This window comes from Vidua macroura, chromosome 1 (assembly GCF_024509145.1).
Source record: "Vidua macroura isolate BioBank_ID:100142 chromosome 1, ASM2450914v1, whole genome shotgun sequence".
Lineage (NCBI taxonomy): Eukaryota > Metazoa > Chordata > Aves > Passeriformes > Viduidae > Vidua > Vidua macroura.
In genome coordinates, this window is record NC_071571.1 from 114812203 (window position 1) to 114834793 (window position 22591).

The 22591-nt window shown below is 43.7% G+C and overlaps 1 protein-coding gene across 4 annotated transcripts in view; it reads left to right on the forward strand.

Moving 5' to 3' along the window:
- RGS20 (regulator of G protein signaling 20) overlaps window positions 1-22591 on the forward strand; it is a 33684-nt gene that overhangs the window by 4582 nt on the left and 6511 nt on the right. The window contains exons 1-2 of one of the 4 annotated variants that reach the window (XM_053976486.1): window positions 12107-12189; window positions 22207-22355. In XM_053976486.1, coding sequence (XP_053832461.1) covers window positions 22210-22355 — 146 coding nt within the window. In that variant the 5' untranslated portion in view covers window positions 12107-12189; window positions 22207-22209. Of the gene's footprint in view, window positions 1-12106; window positions 12190-12977; window positions 13483-21427; window positions 22356-22591 lie in introns of those variants that run through there. The other 3 variants (XM_053976478.1, XM_053976471.1, XM_053976463.1) reach the window with 3 other exon arrangements.

A 22591-nucleotide genomic window follows, 5' to 3' on the forward strand; every position in this document is an offset into this window, starting at 1 on the left:
TGAAACATAATTTAACAGTCACATCTTATCTCTTATGTTTGAGATGGGCTGGGAATGCAAACTGTATGGCTAGAGATTGAAGCCCTTTCAGATGCAGCCAGCATTCTTTGTCTATGCCAAAATAGTTATTCTTACACAGCAGATGTAAAATTTGAGACATGTTTGATGCTCTGTTTTTTCAGGAGCAAGGTTTCAAAGGGAGACAGAATTCTGGGAGAGATACAGGAGTATTATGGGGCATTTAGGACCACCAAGTTATGAGCAGCTAGTCGTACTGACAACTTCTTTGATGATACAGTATACCGTTTGATAGGGAAAAGAGTGGGTATTTTGCCAAATAGTTATAGACTGAGATAATAAAATAAAATCATAAGCACTTAGTTTTAAAGGTAAGCAAAATTATTTCTAGGACAAGCTGGAGAGCATTTTCTCTCTGTGATGTTCTCTGGTGGTTAATTTAGTTTGCTGGACATGTATCCTTTATAACAATAGTATATCCTGTCCCTGAAGTGCTTTCACTAGTTAAGAAAGGACTACTCCTGCACATTTTTACAGACGATCAACCTTTATGAGACCTGCAGTGTTGTCTTGGTTTCAACTGGGATAAACTTAATTTTCTTCCAAGTAGCTGGTGCAGAGCTGTGTTTTGGATTCAGTGTGAGACTAACTTTACTAACAAAGTGAAGTTTTAGATGTTGCTAAGCACTGTTTGCCCTAAGTCAAGGACTTTTCCATTTGCCATGTTCTCTTGGTGAGTGGGTGCACAAAACCTGGGAGGGAGCAGGGCCAGGAGAACCGACCCAAACTGGCCAAAGGAAACATTCCATACCTTAGGGTGTCATGCTCAGTATATAAACTGGGAACAGCTGGCCAGGAGAGGCCGATCCAGCTCTGTGGGTCCTGCTGGGGACAGTGGAGGAGCACGATGTGCTGTGAATGAGGCACCCTTCAGCAGACCTAGCCTTGGATGACATGCAGTGAGCCACTGGCTTAGCTTCTGTCAGTACATGGGACTCATTTTCACCAGCCTTGCAGAGATCCTTCATGTTGGGTTTGGGCTTTTCTTCCCACATTTCCTCCTGGTGTCCATAGTATACTAGTCTGCTCCAGGCAGCTCAAACCATTAAATATAACTCCTTTTAAAACATTATCTTTTAATCTTTAACATGAAAGTAAGAATAGATGAATGTGGCTTAAGCAAAAATTGTTCTATCAGCCAGAAAAAGTTGTGATCTTTTACAGTTGGGGTGTGGAACAGGTTGCCTAGAGAGGTTTTGAAGTCTCTGTCCTCAGAGGACTCCAAACCCTGCTCAGCACAGATCTGGGAAGCCTGAGGAACAAGAGGCAGAACTAGACAATACGCAGAGACTCCCTCCCAATCTCAGCTATTCTGTGAAACAAAGAGCTCTTCAAAGAGTCTTTCTTTTTAAACTGTTCTGTAATTACATGGCATAATAATATTTTTAATTCATAAATTCTTTCTTTTTCTTTTTGCATCCAGAAATATTTTTCAGAGAATAGCTGCATGTACTGCTCAGCATTGTCTATGAGCCAATAATAGCTGCATACACAGCAATCAGAGGGCATTCTTTTGTAAAAGTTGTCAAAATAATAATGTACTGCACATTAATGGGTGGATTACTTGCATATTAATGGTGTGCAAATTGTCTAGACCTCATAGATAATTTGTACTAATTTGCAATAATGTGTTTTTCTAATTTAGTGATTTACATATTTTACTATTGAAATAGTCCCAAAGCTTCCTTTTCACCTATGAACCTTTGAAATGGGCAAAATGCAGATTCCTGGGCTGATTAAGATATTGCTGTCAGAAAGAATTTAATGAATATGGAAACCAAAAGGCAAAGTGCTTTTACACTAGTTCTGGAAATTTTTCAGCAAAACAATACTAGACTGACCTGAATTACAGAGATTGTTTTTATTCATTTACGATGACCTTCTTTAAGTGGAACAAAATGTCATGCTGATTAATAAATAACCTACTCAGCCTAAATCTAGATCAACTCATTTGAGATATGGGCAGCTTCAGGTTTACAAATACATTAATTTACTATATCCTTTTATCAGCAACAAATAACAATTTAGATAAAGGACACTGGGAAAAGCAACATTTATCTGGAAGACCACGGAGACCTTCTTAAAAAGGCATCTAGTTTGCATGTCTGGGAGTCAGAAGGAATTTACCTTTGCTCCATGATATACCTCTCACACTCAAACTTGATGAAACTAAATGACTTTTGGTAAAATACAAAATTAAAATGACATACCTTTCTGCTTCACCAGCCCAGCATAATGCAATTGGTGTTGCTGTGACTTGCAGTTCAGCCTCAGTGCCATGAAGTGTTAAGAGATCACCTGAGCATAGCATTCCCATTGTACTCTGATTTATTTCCAATACACTTTATTTCTAATTGAAAGAGGAATTGGTGCATGGGGTTTTTTCAGCTCATATTTCTCAGGGATTTCTGAGTGCTAGAGGAATCCTGAAGTACCAGATTAGCAAATCCTTCCAGTGACCAGGAGAATGATGTGGGGTGCAGTATCATGGTAATCAGAAGACTGGAACAGCTCTCCTATAAAGACAGGCTGAGAGAGTTTGGGGTTGTCCTGCCTGGAGAAAAGAGGGTTCTAGAGGGTTGTGACTGTGAGGGTGGTGAGGTACTGGAACAGGTTGCCTGCCTAGAGAGGTGTGGATGCCCCATCCCTGGAAGTGTTCAAGGTCAGGTTGGATGGAGCTCTAAGAAACTTGGTCTAGTGGCAAGTGTCCCTGTTCATAGGATATGGGAGGTTGGAAATAGATTATATTTAAGGTCTCTTGTAACCCAACTCATTCTATGATCTAAGATTATCAGGGGCAGTTCTGGGTGGAAGTTTGAAAGTGTCATCTGACATTTGCTGCTAGGATCAGCCTAAATATTCCTGCCTGCTGTTTAAATTCATTACTCCTTGCTGTGTATACCATAAGCGTGAAGAGTAATTTACTCCTTCTCCTTGCCTGTTTGTATACAATGCATGCTACACGAGATGCATTTCGCATGAGTGGTGCAAAGACACAAAAATAATGATTTCACATGCTTTTTCACAAAAAAAGCATCTTTTCTTGTGGAAAGAAAATCACTTTCTTTCCACAAAAATTTCAAAGACTCCACAGGAAAATAGAAGTTTATTTCAAGCCTTTTAATACTTACTCAGTCCTACATTTGCTGGCCCTTTCTGTGCAGTAAGGACAGTTTTTTACTTCCATTTATTTGTGTCTTTTCATAAGGCATATTCAACTGGTCAAAAAAGAGATACAAAAAGAGATCAGAATCCTATCACAAATACCTTACTTTCAAAGCCCAACTCCATGTTGCTAGCTGACAGCTAGGTGCATCCTTCTAAGAAGGTCAAAGCCAAAGCCATGCCAAGTCAGGAAATGCAGGGGAGACACCATCACTCTTCTCCTAGAGACCACACAGTGGATGAAAACACCTTGTTTATGTACAATGTAAGTAATTGTATATTTCTTCACAAGCATTAAAATTTAGAAGTGAGACAGGCAGAACATTATTTTTCCATCAGACTCATCCAAAACATGGGCTGAAGGGTAGTACTTGGGAAATGGCAAGGATCTGTGAGCAGGTGAAACCTGACTTGCAGGAGCCTGTGCCTGTTTACTGACAGTTCTGGATGTCTCAGAAGGCTTGGCCTTTCCCAAAGCCTCTCCCTGTCCTAATGCTGATTCCAAGACCTTCAGGAAACTAGATGTTGAGATCTTTACGCTAACAGATATTTATTCTACCACCTTACGTGGTTGGAAACAGCTCAGGAGGCTAATTTACTTCAATATTATGCATTTAGTGTCAGTCTCAAAATAAATCTAATCTAAAATACCATATCAACTGTTAAAGGTAGGAGCAGGCTAAAATAAATCAGGAACTGCCCAGTGATGCCTGCCAAGCAGCAGCTGATTGTCTCACAAAATGTCACATAATTTTTTCTGGATCACTGTAGCAAGCACTTAATTACTCTCACAAGAAGGATGGATTATTTTCAGGAGCCTAGAGATGTCAGGTCTATGCTGAGGAACTCATACAGAAAAAGGGGAAAGGCTCAGATTTGTTTTGTTATTTATTTGGTTCCAGTTGTGAACACAGCTTAATTTCGGGAAGTAGCTGTGATTTTTCCTGTGCTGTTTTGTGTGATTTACTTTAGGACTAAATAAAGAAGAAAACAGTTCTCACTGTTCTGTTTACTTCACTGCTTCCTTTGAGAATAATCAAGTTAAGAGCAAAAACAGTGGGTCAGGCTTAGACCAAAATAGGATAAATTATTTTTTCTTCAACTGTAAAGCAATTTATTATGAGAAACAGGCAGATTATAATATTTTAAAGTATTAATTTTCTTGCACTGCAGTGCTTCATTTTGTAAAATCTATGCTTTTTCCTTTTTATTATCAAACCAATTTGTTCAAACACACAGATTCTTATGAGACAGTTGTCTTTGGGGAAGAAAATCTCCTTTAAGGGATTCCTTGCTAATGCTGTAGTTCAGTATCCCAGATGAGTTGTGGCACTCACACCCTTTGTGCCTTCTGGTACTTGGAACTCATGCTCAGATTTGCAGAGGTGCTCAGACTGTGCTGGAGAAGCTGCAGAATTGCTCCTCTCTGACCCCTTGTCTTGCTTTTTCATTTGCAAATTCTTGCTCCATTTACTGATTTACATTACCCAGAATTCTGCATGGTAATGCACGGGACACGTATAACATTTATATTTGAATATCGGCTCTAAATAAGAGCCTAAATAAGGGTTTAAAGGGTATTTCTCAGTTTTCATCCAGATCTTCTGAATGGTTCAGCATGGAATAGTTTTCCAGTCATAAGACTGACAAAGTGAGTCACAGCCCTTAAAAGCCAAGGACATTTCTTCCAACTAGCATAACCTAATGTTCACTGAAATGTATGATTCTGGTTTTGATGACAGACTAGTCTCTCTTGCTGCACTGCATTTATTCTGTTCATACAGGCTCTGTGCAGGTAAATGCACACTATTTCAGTACATGAATGGTGTCTTACTGAATGATTTACCTGGAAAATAGTGGCATGCTCTGGTTATAAAATTGTTTCAGGCTCACAAAAAAACTATGTTTTCTCATTTATCCCTCTGGGTTCTTTAAGGCACACTTTAAACAGGTTCTTAGCAATCTTTCCAAAGCATCAGGAGAAATAAGTTAGAGGTGTTACAAAAGAGAGGAAGAGGTTAGGCTATTGCAGACAGGACAATTTCAGTCCCACTTTGTATTTTCTTTGTTTGGTCAGGAGGTATGTTTGAATTGAACTGCAGAAAGGAGGTTGGAAGAAACATTTTGTCTGCCCAGGAGGAGAACATGGTCTTTCAAAGCAGTAGTGTAAGAGAGGGAAACAAGCCTCAAGTGTGGCCTTGTCAGTGAGTTGATTTGAACAGTGATACACAAAGATGGGATACAAAAATAGGAATGTCCAAAATTCTATCCATCTGGAGTGCTGTTCTCCCTCTCTCAGGACAATTCTAGAATCCAGAGCAAAGTGCAGTGCAGGGAAACATAACAGACAGCCCTGGAGTGGCCAGAGGAAAAGCCAGCCTGCAGAATGGAGGGTCAGTCTCTCTGAACATCAAATATTGTGGTTTCACAGGAACACATCAAGTGCTTCCCTCAAAAGCTCGGTAACTCTGAGTTGGTTTTTTGTTGTTGTTTTTATTGGGTCATTTATCGGGGTTGTGTTTTTTTGGAGTTTTTTGTTTGTTTGTTTATTTCTTTGTCTACTTGAGATCCTCTGTCTTTAACTTGTAACTCGGTATCTGTGGTGTCAAGGGAGATCTGGGAAGTGATACCATTTGTTACGCTGCTTCAGGCCTAAAGCAAGCACAACATTCAGCCAGTGACGGGCTGTCTATAATTACAGTCTCTCTAATCTAGGCAGATACTCCTGTAGGGGCAAAATCACATAAAGCATCCCTGAAATAAATGTTAGTGAGAGATTGTTCAAGGAAACTCCAGGGCTTTCTATTCATTTCCACAGGCATACTCACTTCTACATAATAGGGGTAAACTGACCTCTTTAAGAGAATATTTGTTTGGTACTACTGATAAATCAGTCCACTGGGATAGATAACACCTGAAGTCTTCCCTTTCTCAAAATATGTTCACAGCTTCTTCTCTGTGTTATTCTTATCAAATCAGCTCATTTCTTCTTATTCATATGTCTTTTTAAGATGCTGGATAAATACTCCTGGTCACCAGCTCAATCTAGTTTGCAATGAGTCAAATACAGAGTTTCGTTTTCATGCAGCACCAGCCTGCAACATTCTCATTGATACTGACCTTTAACCTCATACTCTTCAGCAGTCTCTCATTGCCTGCTCTTTATTCTTTTGTTCTTCTTTTTCAAAGGAATTATAGTGTATTTCTCCTTTCATCCTCTTCACCACCAGTCCTACAAGTGCATTATATTTTCTCCCATCAGTCTTTTAACATGGCTGCATAATTTTCCATTTGATCCATATTTTATAAATTCCAAAACCTGATGAAAATTAATGGCAAAAATCACAGTGCCTTCCTCAGAAATCTTCTCAGGCTGGACTGTTACTGTGCAGCCACCTTGTGCAATGAAGCTGTCAGACTCACTTTGAAAGTGAGTCTCAAAGACTCTGAAGCCTTGATCTGTTCAGGGACACTGGTTGCGCATTGCCCCATTAATCTTCCTATCAGAATCAGCTCTGGAACGTAACTACAAACTGCTCTATAAGACCTAAAAAATGCATTTTCAATTTTTGCAAGGTTTGATTTCTTCTTTAATTTAACTATATTTATTTCCTTACAAGTAATAATCCTGTGTAATAATTAGGTTATGTGTGACCCAGAATATCAGAGATACTTCTGCAGGTCATGGTTGGATAGGTACCTCTTGAGTGAGGGTGATACTATGGAGATAGTTTTACTTTTCTTTTCATGAAAAAAGAGAAATATAGTTCTCCAATCGATCATTTAATTTCCATATGGGCAGAGAAGAGGAGCCCTAATAGCACAAGGAGGAATAGTGCTTTGGCACTAATCCTTAAATGTTTAGGTTCCCCATTCAAATTGTAGGTGCACAGTGACACCTTCTGGAAGCTTGTAATGAGCGTCCCTGAGCCACTTCCTCCATCGTCTGGAAACTCGGAGTTTTTGTATGCAGAAGCAAATCTTTTTCTCATCAACATTTTGACCAGAGGCTTCCTTACAGGGTCTATCATGTCGCTGGCACATACACTAACAGACCATGGTCGTGATGGAAGAGATTTTTCTTTTTGAATCAAGCCTGACCTGTAAGGGTTTTCAGTTATTCCAAATAATTCAAAGGTTTATGGGGGAAAAAAATAGGGGATAGAATTAGAGACATATGCTAACCTCGTGGTTTAAAACAAAATATAGTTGGCATTATATTTTTAATTATTTAATGTCATATATCAAGTGAGAGGATCAGAGAATATTGTGAAGATTCAATTTGCCAAACATGACAAATTAAATGAATGACAGAATTTCTTAATGCATTTGCACTTTAGCAAAGATTTCATTTTTGTGTGTCACATTGCAGTTTCTAATTAGATCTTCTCTGCCCAAGTCACCACATTCCTTTGTAGTCTGTAAATCTGCCAGAAACTCTGCATCAACAAGGATTTTAAGCACGAGTTGGGCCACAGAGCAGTCCAAGGGCTGTCCAAGGGCTCACAAACCCCACAGAGCCCGCACCCATCAGCTTGACTGGGCCAGAATGGGGAGTACAACCATCACTGAGCTAACTCTGATGCTCTGAAAGCAGGCATTCAGTGCCAAATCAGTATTACTGGAGAACATATCTTTAGCTCTAATATTGAATTCCATCTCAAATGTTATTTCTCTTTAAGTTTCCTCTGCCTTAGAAGTAATAAAGATGTGATATGTAGGAGTAAAAAAGAAACAGAGTTGTGAGTGGAGACGGCAGAGGCTTCCTGCAGCTCTGGAGCAGACACTGACTGATATAAATACTGAAGCTAAGGGTTTTGTCAGAACATACATATGGGACTGGACAACCCTGAGAAAATAAATCACCCTAGAAAATGACCTTACAGTGATGAAATAATTATCAAAGCACTAAGCAGAACCACCAACTGCAAAAAAATTTGCGTGCACTGAGATCTAAATCATGTCTAACCATTCTGATAACGTTTCAAGCCCTAATGTAATGCAACCATAGGTTTTAGCATCAGATCTTGAGGAAATCTAATCCTCCAGAAAAAGGCTAAGAGACACCCTGTGACTGCATGGATGACATGACAATGGGACTTCCACACTTTGGCTTACACAAAATAAATTCTACTGATTAATTAATACACCACTATCAGTGTTGATGAAAACTTAATCCTAACAGGCATCCCTCCACGTAGGACAATTTAGTTAATGCTCTGTGGGACCATACCACTCTATGGTTCGTCTTACATGTTTGAAGATGCCAGTTTATTCTTTCTCCCATCAACTTAGAATCTATATTTCCTACTTGAAACCAACTACTGATAGATCCATAAAGAAAAGTGGCTTACACCTGTAAGAAATTTATGTTGAAAAAACAAAAATATTTAAAAGTTCAGCTGCTTCCCATAATATCACTGGTATTATGTTCACTTCAAAATATGGTTATTTAAATGCATCTTTTATTTTATTTTTCTTTTTACATTTTTAGTTTTTATTAAGGGGTAAGGGAAAGCAAATACTAGAATACTGCTGATACTGAAAATTGAAGTTCAGCTGAAATCCCTGGAAACTCATTCTCCTTCTGAAAATATCTCCTTTCCCCGAAAAGCCTATCAGATCAAAATGATTTGTAACAAGTGCACTTTAATGTCAATGAAAAAGGTAAAAAATGGCTTCTTATTCTCTGTTTGAATTACTTCCTAATTCACTATGAATCAGCTCCATTCAATGGTCTAGAAACTCCCTTTTTAACAATTTAAGGGGGCAGGAAACACTGAAATAGACTAGAACACAAAAGCTGCCATAGAAATGTGTATGACCTCTCCTTGGGCAGGGAGCAGAAGTTCAGGTATGAGACCAGCAATCAGCCCTCACACCTTAAAGGCAAACAGGCCCCAAAAAAGCTGATATGTGCATTATGTCACCCATTAATGTGTGACTGCAAGAATGTTGGAATACAATGTTATTAAAATACAGATATATGTTCCGTATTATCTTTCTTATCACCTCTCCTGAACAGTAAGAACAAATTAAAAAGGTGCCATAGAAGTTTTCATTTAAAAAATAAAATAAATAAGAACAATAACAGATTTCTTCATTTCCCCAAAGGCAAAATTACGAAAACATGCTAACTGGACAAGTTTGCAGAAAGAGGGAGAGTGGAATCTAAGAAACATCCAAAGGGACAATATTAAATAGCAAAGGAACCCTCATATAAAGCCATCCCTTTCTGATTTAGAATAAAAAAAAAAAAAAAGCTACTGCATGCTGGATAGAATTTCCTCCTAGAAGTTTATCAAGAGCTGATGAGTATAATGTGAAGTATTCAGGAAAGTCAAGTAAAGGGTGGAGGTGGGTTTTATAATGCCTGATATACTGGTAGATAATACCAATATTGAAACCAGATCTCCTGATCTATTACTTACCATGAATGTTACAGAAAAAAACGTGCCACTATATGGGATAGTTATATTAAATATATAGTTCACATGTAAGGTCTCAATTTCCCATAACTTATTTTTTGAAACAGAAATAAGTTCAAGGTCAAATGCTTCTGAGCCTTGCTAGATTGACATTTTGCTTTCCCTCTGTCCCAGTGAAGTTGAATTAATCTGAACAAAGTAGAGCAGTAGAGGGGACCAAGAGTAAGGTCACAGAGGCACATGCAGAGCAAGCTGCTCTGATGACTGAGGGAATTTTCTTTCATGAGAAATGCATGCTCACATTCCTTTAGAGAGAGAAAGGGTTCCAGTCTGTGTCTCTCAGCTTTCTCAGCTCTAAACCCCATTTCATCAAAGTCCAAGCCCTTGTTTATGCAGTTCTGTCTCATGCAGCTGGACATCAGCCTGCATCCATCATTCTCAGGGAAAGAAGAAGATGACTACATTAACAATTTTGTGAGGACTTTATGCCTCCAAACCATTCAGCTGTTTCAGGATGTGGTTGTGTACACACGCAGTGATGCAGAGGTACCTGCCTACAGACTGAGACAGAGTTGCCTACAAACCCCAATCACTGGAAGATAGTTAGCTTAGGTGGCTTTGTTTATCTAACACCATTTATGCTAGGGAGCATAAATACATTTATGCTAGGGAGCATAAATACAATATTTTTATACAGTACTACCCACCATCACTATGCATCATGAATTTTGAAAAAAAAAAATATAACCTTCTTTAAATGTTAGCTAGAACCATAGTATGGTTCGGATTGGAAGGGACCCTAAAGATCACGTCATTCCAAACCCCCTGCTATTGGCAGGAACAACAGATCATGACTCTCCTAAGACCAATGGAAAGGATGATGGAACAAGAACATACCTTCCAAAGGGGTTACATTCTGCCAGCATTTTAAACCTGAACTTGATCAAGCATTCCTGCTAAGATTTAGGGTGCCACCCGGGACCATAGTCTAGAGAGGTCTTAGAGGATTCACATTTACTCACCAGTCTGAGAAACGACTGCCTGTCTTGACAGAGTGACCAAGAGCTGAATTCAAAGGCCAGTGGTGTTAACAGGTGTTTTGAGCTTGGTCTCAAGCCACATAAATAACCACCTCAGTACACTTACTGAGACTTTGTTCCCTTTTCTCTGCCAAGGAGTGAGGCAGTGTCATTTAATCCTACTTGTCAAACCTATAATATCTCCATAGGTCCTGTCTGGGCCTTGGCAATTGTAGTTTGGCACAGATTCAACATCAGTTCTATGCTTTCTGCCACAACCAAAATGGCAGAGATTTGCAGAAGGGTTCCTTGCCACTGGGCAGGAAGAATATTGAGTGGGGTTCTGGGGTGGGAATCAACCTTTCTATTTTTTCTGCTCTCCTGGGAACGTTGTCCACTTTCTGCCGTAGCTTACCTCTCCAAACAGACTAGGGGAACTCTCTGCTGCTAAGCAACAGCAAGCTCTCCTTCTGTGTAGGAATGGCAGCTTTCCCTGCTGGTTTCAGCTCTAACGAGCACCTTCCCTGGCATCAATGGCATCACAGTCATGTTCTCCCATTGCTGTAGCAGTGCTTTGGCCTTCAAGGGCAAGGTCACTTTACCTTGATGCCCGCAGATCAGAGCGGGCCCGCCGAGCTCCCCGGCCACGGCGGGAGGCGGCGGGGCAGGTTCAGGACCCTGGACAGTTCCAGCGGCAATGGCTCTATTCCGCTCCCCGCCGCAGCAGCTCCGTCCGTCGTCTGCTGTTGGCTTTTCGGGTGGGGATTTTTTGGGAGGTGCTCTTTGGGGGTAGGTTGTAAGTGGCCAAATTTGTTCCCGTGCTCCTCTGGCACTATGGACAGCCCCGAATCCCAGTGGGCACAGGCTGGGTAGGAGAGCTGTCCTCCGGCCCGCACTTGAAGGACCGACTTAGGAAAGTTAAAAAGACTGAGTGTACGTGGGGGGAAGGGGGTGTGCGAGGGCAGCAGGGTGTGGGTTCACAGCTGCGAGCACTCCAACCCTCATCTTAGCACTGTGGGGCTCTGCTGGGTGTGCTGGGCCCCCGCCTGCCCCCTCGGTGATGCTCACTTTGTGTTTCTCTCTCTTTCTCTCTCTCTCTTCCCGCCCCGTCCCTCCGCTCCCACACCTCCCCCCGCTCGCCGCAGACTCCGAGGCCTGCCAGGTCCCTCGCCTCGCTGTCAGCTCTGCTCTCCAGCCCCTTCCTGCGGCCGCAGCTCCCTGCCCGCCGGCCTTGCCCGCGCTTCGTCTCGGCGCCCCGTCGAGACGCCCCGGAGCCCCGCTTCTGTCCCGCGGGCTTGGCGGTGCTGCTGGCCGGGAGCGGGGCGCCCGCCCGCTGCCCGCTCGCCGCCCTGCTGCGGGGTCGCTGGGCTGAGCCGCCGCCGGCCCCCGCCCCGGCCCCGCCGCCGCCCAGCCGCCTCCCCCCGGAGCGCCGGAGATGCCCGGCGTGCCACGGAGCCGCGCCGCCGCAGCCCCGCGCTGCCCCCGAGCCTCCTGGCGCCGTGAGTACCGCTCCTGGGGCCGCGTCCACCCCTTCCTCCTCCTCCTCCTGCTCCCCACGCCAGGGAAGCCGCTGTCCGCCCACGTGCCCTCAGCCGGCAGCGGCGTGGGAGTCTCGGGGGCGCAGGGCGAGCTCCCGCGGCAAAACCCCCGGGCGCCAGAGCGAAGCCCGCTGGTTCCGTCTGCCATCCCCAGTGCCCCCGGGTCCGCTGGCTCCAGCAAGGCGGCTTCTGCGGCCGCCCTGCTCCGCACCCGGTGCGCGGGCGGGAAGGGAACAGCCCCGACGGCAACCGGGTGCCTAGCTCCGGGAGCCGGGAACGCGCAGAGCGTTCACGCACCGGATCAGTCTTGGTTTCACGGGAAGTCAGTTTCGGTCTGCCCGGGAACGGCGGAGGTACTAGCAAGCCGCAGTCGTCCCGTTAACCCTTGTCCCGGCAGACGCCGGCCCGGGGGGTGGAGGCGGCAGATCATTGTCGGTGAGAGAATCCCCTAAACGTGGCGATGTTCCCAAGGGCGCCTCCGAGGAGCAGAGTGAGCGCCCAGCCCGGTGGCCCCTGGCACACGCTTTGCACGGAGCGCGGTTGCCGCAGCCGTGTCACACCTGCCCCGCGGAATGGGAGAGCGAGCTCCAGAGAGCCCGGCGGCTGCGAGCCCTGCGCCGCTGGAAAGCAGGAGTCGGCTAGGGGAGGGAAGACGTGTATCTTAACACGTAGTTACTTAAAATGCGAGCATGTTCCAGCGCCGGGTTGACAAGCCTGGCTCTCCTCTAAGGCATCTGTGAGCACTGAAGCACCAGCACCGAGCCCCACGGCGGCACCGCCGCCTCTCCAAGCCCTTCCCAGTCCCTCCCATCAGCGCACACACACGCACACACACACACACTCTCCGCTCACACGCTCTCACTCCGGTCTCTCCGGTATTTCTCCCTGCGGCGTCTGTCCCATGGCTTCCCCCGCGCCCTCCCCAGTCCGCCGCCGCGGTGCGGGCGCTCCTGTGTTTAATCCCGTTGCAAACCGGCTCTGAGCCGTAGCAGCCCCCGGTGTTCGCCTCGCTAGGCGCGACCCGGCGGCAGCCCACCCCGTCGGGCCGTGCCGGGGCGTGGAGCGCGGGCTGCCGGCCTCGCTCCCTCCGTCTCCAGCCACGGCGAGCGAACCCACCCGCGGCCGCACCGAGACGAGCCCGCGGGGGCCGAGCGCATGCGTGGGTCTGGCGAGCCACCGTTCCCGGTCGCCCAGCCCGCCGGGACCGGAGGGGAAGCGTGGGAGGACGCCCGGCCGGGCCCCGCTGCCGACACCGTAAGTAGCGCTCGGTCCCGCTCGGCGGCAGCCGGGCACGGCATCCCGAGCTCCGCCGTCAGCCGCGACCCCTGTGCCCCAGCTGGAGCCGCCCCGGGTGCAGCGGGACGGGACGGGACGGGACGGGACGGGCTGCTCTGCTGGCGGTGGCCCCCGCGGCCGGGGCAGGACAGCGACTGTGGCCGCCCTCCCCGGGAGGAACGGCAGGGACTCGGCGCAAAAGGCGTTTCCCCCGGTCTCCCGGAGGGTCGGGAGCTGCAAACCGGGAGCGCCCGGCGCTCGGGCTCTCACCGCCACGTCCTTCCCCAGGGGCTCCTAGCGCAGAGCTCGGGCACCTGAGCTCTGACCTCGGTTCCGGGAGTGGGGTCAGGATTCCTCCCTGGGGCAGGATCACACCCCGGGCCGTGCCACCTCCGTGGCCCAGCGCAGGTAACACCTCGGCTCGGCCCCCGCCACGCGCTCAGGGGCCCTTCTGCCTCGTCTCACGAAGATGAGGCAGCATCCGTGCCCCCGCCCCACCGTGAAGGGGGTCCCGTGGTGCGTCTGTTCTCAGAGCCCGGGGCTCCCCTGCCAAGTTAGAGAGATAAGCAGCAACAGGCGAGTGTTTCCGTAGAGAGACTTCCAGTACCAGCCTGCCTCATCAAGCATCCTTAGAGAAGAGAAAGAGCTCTTCCTGAGCTCTGTCATTAGGTAATGTCAGTGGGTAAGAAAAAGCAGGTAACGAAAATTGGACACAAATACAGAAAGTGAAATAAGATTATCCTTGTATACTCCAATAAGAACCTACAGTAATTTAATAGTGGTGTAATTTACTTTATGCAACCATTCCATTATTTCATTTTTTTCTGTAGAAAAACGTAAAATGAAAACTTTTCATATGGCACTTGTCGCTATGATGTAATGGTAAGGAGTCTCCTTGTACCTCTGTTGCACAAACAGAATGTCAGCATCGAATCCAGTGCTCTGCAGAACTGTGGGGCTGTGGAGGTAGCTACACCACTGCTGTATTACAAGACCAGAAGCAATAAACACCAGTTCGACTAAAAAGAGCACCGGAATCATTATCTGCTAGGAGATTCATAGTTGTGGTTCCTAAAATTAGAAACACCATGTTAAAATTAGGAGTGTCTCTCTAAACTCAGAGCCAACTGAATGTAAAACTATCACTGTGTTTTATAATATGCTCAAAGGTGAGAGAACAGTTACTTTATTTCCCCTTTAATTTTTTTATCTACTCCTCAAATCAATACTTACTTTGATATCTTTACTCTAGGTCCCAAATACTTAATCATGGAAGCATCACCTAAGCTGTTACACACCTCTCTACCTGTTGCTTAGAACAGACTGAGTAGTGATGTCTGAGAACTGAGCTTAAAGTACCAGGGAGGAGTTTTCAGAGTGTAGGGTGCTTGTGACTCTTGGAGCTCAGGTCAAATGTTGGTGAACTTGAAGCATTTAAACAACCATCAGTACTCAATCACTTACAGAAATTCATGCCATCTTCTTGTCACTAAGAGAAGTGACAAAGGGCACAGCAAGTCTTGGAAGTGCTCTGGAGATCTCCTGGCTTTCAGAAGTAAGAGGATTCTTAGCTAGAGGTTCATTACTCCTCACTTGCTGTTTTCAAAACTTGTCAAAGCCAGGTGAAGCAAAGAAGCCCAGAAAGTGTCATAGCCAAAGTGAATGTGTACTAAGCCAAATTCTGATCTTCCTTCGGCATTAAATTGACTTTGGTACTACTCCTCCTGGCTGACACTGCAGGCTGGCACTACAGGCGAGCTCACCAGGCAGAGGGTTGCTATCACAGTGCCTGCCCTGCAGAGCAGCCTGATGCCAGCGTAGTACAATCAGAAGTGAATCGCGACAATCGGAATCAATAGGAAACAGTGTGTGAATCACCGCTTAATGCACTCCAGGGTGAGTCATCCCGATTCAAACCAGCTTTCGGACCAGTACAAGTCAGTCAGCTTCTCACACAGTTCAATGTGAGTCAGATCTCAGCACCGAGTACAATGTGAAATGAGTCACTGACTAATACAGCGCCATGTGCCTCCAGTACCCGGTGCGAGTTGTCAGAGCTTCTGTGTGATATGAGTCACTTCATAGTACAGTAAAACAGGCTTTTTGGAGGCCATTCATAATTAAGCACAATGCAACCAAGCACTCAGGAGGAGATAATGCGAGTGAGCAGAGTAAACTGCGACATGCACCAGATTCATTGCATAGTAGAGAGGTTTGTAAAATGTTAGGAGGAATGATTTCTTAAATGTTATTGTTTCTTAAAACAAGCTGCAAAAAAATAACTAGGAGCAGGTACTTTCTCTGACATCAGAGCCAGCAAAAACAGGGTTGAAGCAGTGGTAAAAATCCCAGTACTGGAGAAGTCTGTGGGGTTTTATGTTGGTTTTTCTTCTAAGAGAGTTGATCAGTCAGTGTGACTGACATGCATCCACTGAGGCCGACCCCAGCTGCCACGGAAGACAAGGCAAGGGATGCTGACAGCTTGTGCTGTGCAGAGGAGAAGATCCTGACATTGATTTAACTTAATTGCAGTTTGCAGTGACCTAGTTTGTGAAGGACTCAGCATGGGATGAAGTTATATCCATACTTACATTCATACTGCCCCACTGTCATAGCATGCACTTAATCAGCTGGACAGAAACAACATATTATTTTGTTGCTTTTTCTATGCAACTGGTAAAGAATTCTTTCATGTCTTTCCCTTATTACAGGAGAAATGACAGTAACCCTGCTTATTACATGTTAGAGTAACATTTTCAATGAAGTCTCTTGTGATAAAATCCAAACTAAACAAATTCTTTATCCAGAGGAGATAGAGGGCATCTCTCTAAAAAACAAACAAACAAACAAAAACAAACAAAACCCACACAAAAATCCCACTGAAGCCCCAAGTAACTAGGTTTCTAACAGAAAAGTCAGATTTTACTCAGAGAAAGACTTTAATGCAGGAAGTTTTTGCAGAGAGTGGCCTTGTGGTGGCCAACTGGGCAGAACTGAATACCAAAGAAAGAGGAGCAGAAGACATCTAAGGCATTAGTAGAAAAATACCTGTGACAGGTGACATGATCAAGGCTCCATTTACCTCTTACTAGGTGAGTGTCATACCCTTTCAGCCATTCCTTTCGAAATGTAAAGCAATGCTTTAAGCTGGATAGACAAACTCAGCTCCTCTGGAAAAATAAATTAAGTAAAACAAGCAAAGGTATTCAGTTTCTGGACATTTGACATGAAAGTGTCCCAGAGCTGTTAGTTACAGGATAACACTTCCACTTGTAACTTCATCCACTGAAGCCTTTAACAGGCTTGGGCACAGCAGTGACATAAAAAGCTGGTTTATTCCATGTGCTGCCATTCTCCTTTCTGTCTTGCAGTCACAAACTCTCAACCATTTCAGCCACCCCACTACAATATGCCAAATCTCCAGTAAAAAAAGATAACTTTCGAGGAGCTCTTACTCTTAACCTACTGAGTGGGCAATCTGACAACTATGCCTAAAGCATGTGCATATGTGTGGGCGAGTTCATTAACATACATTAGAATTCTTTTCTGTCTAAAATAGCACACTGCTTGATGCAGAAAGCCTGCCTGTCACATTTGTCAATGAAAAGGAAGAAGCACGAGCATCAAGTTTCCTGTTCCTATTTCAGCTGACAATGAACTGCCACAGTCTTCAGTGGGAGTTTGTTGCAGCCCCAAATATATCTGAATTGTTAAAAAATAGATGTAGAGATTTATTTGGAACTTGACCCCAGTTGCAAGCCTCTTATGACATTAGTAGATAAGAACAGAATCTCTTCCAACTCACTGGTTCTCATTACTGGGAGGATTCAAAGTCAAAGCAGCAACTGTGAGAGCTACATAACCTCACCTAAAGCTTGCTGACACCAAGAGGTGGCTTTCATTGCTTTAGTGGAGTTTGGACCAGGCCTGAGTATTTACTGAAGAGTAACTGGACTATATGATCGACATCTGTGCCCTCACTCCAGTGGCCGTCAGCTAGTGCTCCAGCACAGGGCTTCCCAGACTGTGGAGTTACTGGGAAAGCAACATGCTGTGGCCATGCAAATCAGCCCTGAGAACAAGCTAAAGGCTTGCACACCTGCCTGATTGTAATGTGCTGGTTTATTCCATGTGCTGCCACTCCAAGGAGGTTTATTCCATGTGCTGCCACAACCAAGGAGGAAATCTTACGTCTCAGTAATTAAGTTTAAGTAATAGAATCTTTGCACTCTGAGCTGAAAACATGTCATTGTGTTTTAGCATAAAGTGGGGATAAAAGTATAAAGTTTTATCTACGATCTTCTGCATATTCCTGGGTTTGGGGCTTTTTTTTTTTATTTGGTTGAGGTTTTATTTTGTTTTTTAAATTGACATTTGTGGCTTAGATTTTAAATATTCCTCCTTTGGGAATGTAATTTTCTTGGTAACCCACCTTTCTGCTGAGAAATCAGCAAATACTATAAATGTTACAACTAAGCCAAATATCACCTGAGGTGTTTTTAACCAGGGAAATAATTTTCACTCCTGACCTTTACACTCCTTTGTGTTTATAAGGTTACATGGAGAAATGCTTCATAATCTGAATGTCAGATAGGTATGCTTTGGAGTGGAAAAGTTATGACAAACATCCTTATCTCACCACCTCAGCATTACTCTTAAGGCATACAGTGGTTTTGCCACTATTGTCAAAAGTAGCATCTCTGATGCTTGCCTAAATCCTTGGACTATTTTTTTTTAAATTACTTATTAGCACTCAATAATATGAGCCCATACTTTTTTATATGATTCATAGATACTGTCTAGCGGGATAAGAAGCAAGAATATGTGCCATTAATTTTCCTTTATTTTTGTTTCATTGCTCTTTAGGGACAATTTTATAATGGACTAAATTTGTTATCATTACCTAGAGAAGGACATCTCTTTCCTTGGGAGATCCAGAAACTCTGCACCTAGGCATCTGCAGAGATGCTACATTAGATTAACCTGAAACAATGAACCAACTGGAGACAAGCTGATCACCTCAACACCTACTCCCCATTCTCATTTAAGTTTTTGAGTAATTGGCACTCTCCAGGTGGAATTTGGATGGTTCTGTGGATTCCTCCAAGCAGGACCCACTGCCTGAACAACTTTCTTGATGTTTCAGTGTGCTGATTAATATCCAGGGTGGAGGATATCCAGAAACTCCAAAGCTACAAAATCAACCCAATTCTGCACAGACTGCAGGTAGTCAGAGGAGACTTGTAAGTGGCCAGTCACTTCCATAGTCAGAAGAAACTTCCTGCAGATGCAAAATTATCATGCAGTGTTGTAGGTTGGGTTGGGCAGCTTTTCGACTGCTTGAGGTCGAAGCAGGTACCGCCACAATGCAGGATAGACTCGTGTACACAATTTAGGGAGGTAGAAGATGTTTTGTAGCTCCAGACAATCCCAGGGATGGATTATGTGTGTGCTGGAGCAGTCACAAGGCACATGAGACAGCTACATGTAGGATCTGAGCAGTAATGCAGGTCCTCATGAGATCCAGCCAACACCACACTATGAGGACCTGTGCAACAAAAATCGTTTCATGCTGTCTTCAGTTGGGGGGCTCAGTGAAAACCTCTTGCCATCTAGACACTGACACTGACTGTCCCATTCAAGGATTTGATTCCTCACAGTGACTCAATATTAGCAACATTAGACCCTACTGACTATTCGTGTTATACTCAGCAACTGGCTGAAACCATACCCAGTTTGAGTATAAACAGAGCATGAGATGGTAGGGGTTGAAGTCCTTTGGTTAAAGGTGTCTTACATCATTCCATCAGCAGCCTAAAAGCATTTTTTGATTCCTCAGAAAACTTGTACAGGATAGCAGTCTATCTCCAATTTTCTAATCCTCTGTGTTTTCTTCTCTAACCCATTTTCAACCCATGGCACATTGCTGCTCCAGATGGTGGGGACAGAGAAGGCAGACTCCAGTTCTCAAAGTGCAGAGAACATCCAGTACAGAGGGTTCTCATATAATTTTTTCATTCCCATAGCACCTTCAGAGAGGTCTGGAAATCTAATGTCCCAAAGTAACAGCTGTAAAATTACATGAATAGAAGACCTTTTCACTATGAGGTCTAAAAACATCTTTTTGCCCTGAAGGAGACTGAAGTCTACTGAAGGCAAAATAATAACCACCTCAATTCCCACAGATCCATGAATCAATCAAACAATTGCTTAAATTGTTGCTAATGGGGCTGCACTCTAAAGGAGCAAGGAATGTTGTTAATTGCTACAAATAATATTCACTGGATTAATTGATAAATCTACTACCCATTCCTGCACACAGCACAACTCAAACCAGCAACTGCTTGGCAAGGCTCATTACACAGCTCTGGTGGTTGCAGCAAGAAGCGGCAAAGTGTGATGGAAAACTTCTATGTCCTACAGTGAAATTCTGGATATATTAGAAGCAGCAGAAAGATACCTACATACACAAAATAAGGCTCTTCTGAAGTTAGGTAAACAGTGCTGAGATAGATTACTTATTGCTTGTTCTGTGTACCTGACCAGCCTGACATGGTTTTGTCCTATGGGACTTAATACTATGTGCACCAAAAGAATTTCTACAACTCTGTAATAACCTGCACCACTGCTCAGCTCTCTACCTTGCCATCCTATAACATGGGCCCTGGATCATATTTAGCCCAGGCAAAATCATTATTAATATGAATTAGAGATATGAATGTGTGAACATAAATTATCTCAGAAGTAAGAGTGGATGTATTAGGCTATATAAACAGCACATGTCTGAATCCAAGTTACATTTTTCTAATCAATAATAATATTTTACTGTCCAAAGAAGCCTGAAATATTGTTAGATATATGATCCTTCCAAAAAATGTTTTATATGCTATCAGTCTCTAATTGAAATGTGAAATGCTCCATTTAAAAAAATATAGGTATCTGGAAGGAAATTAACACTTATTCATTCCATTCATGTGAATCTGAAGCTGACAGGAAGAAATCTGAAACTACAAATGCATTCTACATTTCAGTTATCCTTTCACATTTTGAAACAAGAAAGGTTGGGGAGGGGCAGTTGGAAGCTATGTTATTTTTTCTGATTTTCTATTTCTGGTCATTTAGGCATTGCTTGTCAGATTGAGCCTTCAGAGTTTTAAAATGGGTTGTAGTTTCTATCTATATTGTTGTTCTTGTCTTTTATTCCCCCTGCTACACAGGTGCATCTTCTGCTACCGTGTCATGCATTTGTCTCTTGGGAGAGTGGGTGGTTCTCACAAATACAAAACCTATTAAGCTCTACAAAACAGAAATAAATTCTACATTGGAAGAAACCACGGCAGCCAAAGTGCAGTAAAATGTAGTGCTGCACTCTGCTAAAACAACATTCTTTCTTCTCCTGACACTTCTGTCGAGTCCATGACACCATCCGTACATTCCCCCTCAAGTTAAAACAATAGCATTTCCTAAACCTGGATGAACACTTTAGAAAGGAAAGCAACTTTTAACCCCCAAGTATTTATCTCATTAGATTCAAGTCTGATATTATAGATTAAAAAAACCCTCAAAATTGGTAGCAGCTAATTTTAATTCCCTTACAATTGTCATGGCCTCAAAAGAAGGTTTAGCAAACTGAAAAACCTACACACAAAGGGATCTTGTGACACAGGAGGATGACTAGCTATGTATCCAAAAATCAAATACAAATGAAATTAAGAAAGCTATACTCATCTTTGTACAAGCTAGCATTTCATCTCTCAAAGACATCTGTCACATATGGCACAACTTTCAGCATAACAGAGAGAGCACTATTAAGTGCTGTAGAGCAAATGTGAAGCTCAGAGATAGGTCAGAAATGAACAGGGACTTCAAAGGGACTTGTCATTTCATCAACACCACTTATCTGCACACTCTGCAAAATGCAGTCTCCAAAAAGGCTTTGTACAACTGTGCAAAAAACCAACCTTTGCATCCACCAAAAATTGTTTCATGCTGTCTTCAGTTGGGGACCTCAGTGGAAACCATGTAATTGTTATCATCTAGTTTTGTGTTTCCTCCTCACCTTCACAGAAGCACAGAGAAAAAAGTTTTTAAAAACTGTGGCAGTCAGACCTTCAATGGAGAAATGAGCATTGGCCCTTCCCCCATTGCTACAAAGGGAACCAGCAGGTTTGAGACATCCTCAATACTCACCAAAGGCCAGATTTTCAGGAGAGCTCAGGTGTCTCACTCAAGCATTGTGAAGCCTGTGCATTGACTGATCAGGTGAAAGAAAGAAAAAAAAGAAAAAAAAAGAGGCCCTAACTACTTCTATTCTGTACCATTTTCTTTAGGATGGCCTTGAAGTCAAAACCTCAGGAAACCCTTTTCAACTCCTAGGCTGATACACCTCTGTGCCAAGAGCTCTAGCTCTCCAAGACCCCTCACTTGTACCTTTTGTTCTCTGCCTCACCATTCCCTCCTCATTGTATTCCCATGCACGTGAAGAATTCATTAGCCCTTTGCCTTCCATCACAGCACTTAAATGAGTGAATCTTCCAAAGGATTCAACACCTCAGAACTTCCATGGGGGAAAATCAGCGATTTAAGTTTTCAGTTCCCTTGAGGTTGTGGCCTTCAGCACTTCTGGGTAAGACTTTTAAAGCAAACAAAAAAGGAAAAAAGAGAGAGATGTTTCTTACTTCCCCCTTCCTTTGTTGTTTGCAGCCCATGGGATCAGAGAGGACGGAGATACGCAAACGGCAGATGGCTACGACCCCAGAGACCCCAGGTGCTGCACAGGCTCAGCTCAGCACAGGAAATCGAGGGTCCAATGCCTGCTGCTTTTGTTGGTGCTGTTGCTGCAGCTGCTCATGGTAACCCCTCTCACTCAAGCCTCTAGGGAAGAGAATAGCAGGGAAGGGACACATAGCTTCTGCACAGGACAACATAAACCAAAGAAAATACTTGTATAATTCTGCAGATCTGGGACACAAAGAGATAGCTGTGCTCTACTATTAGACACAACCCTCTACTTTTTCCCCTGCCATTGAAACAACAGATTTTAAAAGAAGTATCTGTATAGTATCTCTATTGCTCTTTTTTTTTTTTT